Source organism: Cebus imitator, unplaced genomic scaffold (genome assembly GCF_001604975.1).
Source record: "Cebus imitator isolate Cc_AM_T3 unplaced genomic scaffold, Cebus_imitator-1.0 Scaffold82, whole genome shotgun sequence".
Classification (NCBI taxonomy): domain Eukaryota; kingdom Metazoa; phylum Chordata; class Mammalia; order Primates; family Cebidae; genus Cebus; species Cebus imitator.
This window is the reverse complement of record NW_016107397.1, coordinates 2695696-2700370: the sequence shown is the minus strand read 5'-3', so window position 1 is coordinate 2700370 and position 4675 is coordinate 2695696. Positions and strand designations below refer to the sequence as shown.

The following is a 4675-nucleotide window of genomic DNA, read 5'->3' as shown; positions in this document are numbered from 1 at the left end:
AAAAAAAAAAAAAATATATATATATATAATAATGGGCCAGGCACGGTTGCTCACGCCTGTAATGCTGGCACTTAGGGAAGTCGAGGCAGGTGAACCACCTAAGGTCAGGAGTTTGACCAGCCTGGCCAAAATAGTGAAACCCCATCTCTACTAAAAATACAAAAAATTAGTGCGGCATGGTGGCAGGCACCTGTAATCCCAGCTACTTGGGAGGCTGAGGTAGGAGAATTGCTTGAACCCAGGAGGTGGAGGTTGCAGTGAGCCAAGATCACGCCACTGCACTCCAGCCTGGGTGACAGAGTGATACTGTCAAAAAAATAAATAAAAAATAAATTAAAAAAATAAAAAATAATAATTAAAAAAAATATATATATATGAAATCGTCAGCCCCCCGAGACTGAGGACCGACCCTCTGCCCAGCTCCTTGAGCAGCTGGCATGCATTCCATGAATCTTCGCAACTGCCCTGTGGGGCAGCAGACCCACCTCTTTAAACTCCTGGATCTGGGACTGATCGAACATGGAGAAGACGTTGGAGCTGGCAGTGCCTTCTGCTCTTTTCCGAGCTCTTCTCGGTGCCTGCAAGGTACCAGACGGGGCCTTGCAGCGGCCCCTGCCTCGGGGGTCAGCCCCCACTCCCTGCCTCACCTCCCAGGGCATCACAGTCCAGAATGACACTGCTCTGCCCTCCCCAGTGCCCACAGCAGACAGACAAGTCTGCCCCTGAAGCCGTGCAGGTAATCAGGACGTTTTCCCAGCCCGTGGCAAGAAGCCTGCATGGGATGCACCCCCACAGAACTGGACAGCTGCTTCCTGGACCTGTCCCCTGGGCTCAGGAAGGTGGGCGGCCAGCACCTGTGCTGCCGAGCAGAGGGGGGCATCTTTTCCTTCAGCCTCCCCATCTCCACCCGGCATCCTCCACGACAGCTGGAATCTGACCTTGTCGCCAGCTGCTGAAAACCTTCGTGTTCTCAGAACAACTGAGCTCTTAGTCCCGACGCTGGATCTGCCTCTTGCCCCCTTTCAGAGCCTCTACTCCCTCTCACCCAGGCCCTCTATTCTGCCCCAAAGCAGCCTCCCTGCCTGCCTGCGTTTGACCCTGCCTGGAATGCTTTGCTCTGCTGGAATTCCCTGCCTGGAATGCACCCCCTGGAGAATCCATCTGGAGACTCCTACTCATCCTGCAGCCTCAGCTCTGCGTCACCTCCTCCGAGAAGCCTTCCCTGACCCCAGGCCATTCTCCTCTCCCATACGGCTCCATACGTGGCTCCATTGTAGACTGTCACCCCCACAGCACGCCCCACGCTGCCCTGACGTATCTCTGCATCTGTCTCCCCGACTAAGTGGGATAAAGCCAATTTGTCACATCTCTGTTTCCTCCTGTCCCCACCCTGAACCTGCCTCAAAGTGGGGATCAACCAGTGCTTGGAAATAGCTGCCCAGAACACAGGGCCAACCCACGCAGCAGGCAAAGCAGGAGACCACCCACGTGGAGCAGTTAGATGGTCTCCAGCCAGCCTTCCTGCCTCTGTGATGTCAGGGTGCCTGGAAGTCCACCGCTGGGCATTTGCTGAAAGCCCCAGGTCCCCAAGACCCCTAAGGGGCCTGTCCCTCGGCAGCCATCCTTACAGCCCCCAGGGGCCCTGTGAGCCCCAGAACGGGCTCTTGTTGTGGGGAAAGAATTGCTGGACTTCACAGGGGGAGGTGGACAGGATGGCACAGACAGGCCCCCACTGCCAGCCCCTGTCTCCATCACAACCTGCACCACCATCCCCTGCCAAGCCCCTGTCTACCCGCCCCCGCTTGAGCAAAGGACTCCCCTGATTCCCTGCTCCCCTCCCCCAACGCCTGTGTGGTCTCCCCTGCCCCCAGCCCACTGCGGTCCCCACCCCCGCCCAGGAGCCCGAGTTGTCGAGGGTGGGGCGGAGGGGGGCGGGTAGAGCGCCGGCTGACTTATAATTAGCTTTTACTGGGTGCTTTGTCTCTACTAATCCTTTGAAAGGGGGCTGCCAGGGCGGCCGGGACGTTATGATGCTGTAAAACCTCTGTAATATTTATAAACCCTTTCAGACACCATAAAGAAAAGAACTTCCCCGCAGAGTTCATCTCACATAATTACATATACATTTCCTCCGATTAATAAAAAATGATCACTTCCGTCTGTGGGAGGCTCTGCCCTTTCTCTGGCAGACCCAGCTGGCCGTGGCCTCGGCATCCTCAGTCCCTGCCCCCCAGGTCCCTGGCCTTTCATGACCCCCATGGTCACACCACTGCCCTAGGGTGCCCCAGAGCCCCAGAGCTCCCCAAGGGAGGGAGAGATCATTTTCTCTACTGCAAAAGAGAGCCCTAAACCTGAGGGTCTTGGCAGCCCAGCTGTCTTAGAAATTCTTTTTGAGAATGGGCTCCTGAAAAATAAAATTCCCCTGAAAAGAACATCTCAGGGAAGGAGGGGGCCACCTGGACCTGAGTTCAAAGCCTGGCTTGGCTGCTCCCAGCCTCTGTGATGTTAAGAAATTCACTTGTCAGCCAGGCGCGGTGGCTTATGCCTGTAATCCCAGAGCTTTGGGAGGACAAGCCGGGTGGATCATTGGAAGTCAGAAGTTCGAGACCAGCCTGGCCAACATGGTGAAATGCCGTCTTTACTAAAAATACAAAAATTAGCCGGGGCTGGTGACACATGCCTGTAATCCCAGCTACTGGGGAGACTGAGGCAGGAGAATTGCTTGAACTCAGGAGGTGGAGGTTGCAGTGAGCTGAGATCAGGCCCCTGCGCTCCACCCTGGGCGACAGAGAGAGACTCCGTCTCAAAAAAAAAAAAAAAAAAAAAAAAAAGGGTGGGTGTGGTGGCTCACACCTGTAATCCCAGCACTTTGGGAGGCCGAAGCTGGGGGATCACGAGGTCAGGAGTTCAAGACCAGCCTGGGCAACATAGTGAAACCCGATCTCTTAAAAAAAAAAAAAAAAGAAAAGAAAAGGAAAGAAAGAAATTCACTTGTCATCTCTGAGCCTGTTTCCCCATTTATAAAACCAAGAGCATGCCTACATCAAAGCATCAGGACATATATTAGACTCCTGCGGACCTCCAAGCAGGCCCCATGCCCCGTCCTGGGGACCCAGGGCTGAATCCGGCCCCGTCTTTGTCCCCAAGAAGCTCCCAGTCCCACTGGAGACAGGCAGTCCGTAGAGGCTGACACGGAGGAGGGGCCAGGTGCTGAGAGGTCGGAGAAGCCCCTAGGCCCTCAGGCAGTCAGGAGGTGACAAGCCGAGACTGACAGCCAAGTCAGAGCTCTGGGCCTAGAGGGACTCACTAATGAGGCAGGTGGGACGCACGCACAAAGGGACAGCCAGATTGAGACCCTCCAGGGAGTCCCCAGGGGCAGGAGCCCCGGGCAAGCCCCACATCCAAAGAGGCCCGAAAGCAAGGATGAGCAGGGGAACCTCAGAGCTCCCCGACCCTCCCAGAGGCCCATGCCACTGCCCCTGTAAAGCCCCCAGGCCCCGCCCACCCCATCTCCCTCCACCCTCCCCTTCCTCATTCCCCAGCAGCTCCCACCGAGTCCAGGAAAGCAGAGACTCAAATCAGGACCCACGTGGAGAGGACTCCCAGGTGGGGCAGGTCCAGACATGACATCAAAAGGGAAGAGCAGGTCAGACCAGGGACAACATCAGACCAAGGTCAGGAAGGTGAGTGAGAGGCTGGGTGAATTCAGGCAGGAGGCGAAGGTCAGAATCACAGCCGGAGTCAAGGTCACAGGATGAGCTCAGGGTTGAGGAATGAGACCTGGCGCGGTAGCTCACGCCTGTAATCCCAGCACTTTGAGAGGACAAGGTGGGCAGATCACTTGAGGTCAGGAGTTCGAGACCAACATGGTAAAACCCCGCCTCTACTAAAAATACAAAAATCAGCTGTGCATGGTGGCACAAGCCTGTAGTCCCAGTTACTCAGGAAGCTGATGCAGGAGAATTGCTAGAACCCAGAAGGTGGAGGTTGCAGTGAGCCAGGATGGCGCCACTGCACTCCAGCCTGGGCGACAGAGAGAGACTCTGTCTCAAAAAAAAAAAAAAAAAAAAAAAAAAAAAAAGTTGTGGAATGAGGTCAGGTTCAGGGGTGGGGTCAGGGGTAGGCGGGAGAGGACTGCAGTGCTGAAGCCAAAGAAGCCACAGCCACAGGTCTGAGCTCCCTGGGGGAGGAGGTGGGGGTGAGGGGAAGGTGGCTGTGTCGGAGGTGGAACAACCCCAGCCTACCATGGTCTGGAGAGCTCCCTGGAGCTGCAGCTGGCCTGGGGACAGCTCGAGGATGGCCCTTAAATAGTGGTCCTCCCAGGGCCCCTGGCATGCACCAGGCCCAGTGAGGAAGGTGATTCAGGACAAGAATGGGGGCCTCCCTGCCAGGCACCTGCCTTGGGCCATTCAGAGTGGGTGGGGCTGGGGGGTATCCATGGGCAAAAACCACGGACGCAGGGACTGCCTAAGCCTCCAGATCTCCGAGAGCCCTGGGCAACTGTTTTCTCTAGAGCCAAGGGACCAAGGCTCAGGAAGGGGCATTTGGCCAAGGACACAGAGTGAGTTGAGGCCGGCAACCCCAGTGGGAAGACTTGGCCTGGAGCCGTCAGGGAGTGTTCCCCAGGGTGGGGCCACTCGTGGTGGCTGGGACCCACTCAGACTGCAGCGTGGCT

General features: G+C 56.3%; 1 protein-coding gene across 2 annotated transcripts in view; it reads right to left on the bottom strand.

Moving 5' to 3' along the window:
* MYL10 (myosin light chain 10) overlaps positions 1 to 4323 on the bottom strand; it is a 15413-nt gene extending 11090 nt beyond the window's left edge. The window contains exons 1-2 of one of the 2 annotated variants that reach the window (XM_017533396.2): positions 4245 to 4323; positions 486 to 578 (exon numbers count right to left, since the gene is read on the bottom strand). In XM_017533396.2, coding sequence (XP_017388885.2) covers positions 486 to 578; positions 4245 to 4247 — 96 coding nt within the window. In that variant the 5' untranslated portion in view covers positions 4248 to 4323. Of the gene's footprint in view, positions 1 to 485; positions 579 to 938; positions 1098 to 4244 lie in introns of those variants that run through there. The other variant, XM_037740387.1, reaches the window with a different exon arrangement.
* Between the last annotated feature and the right edge of the window lie 352 nt (positions 4324 to 4675).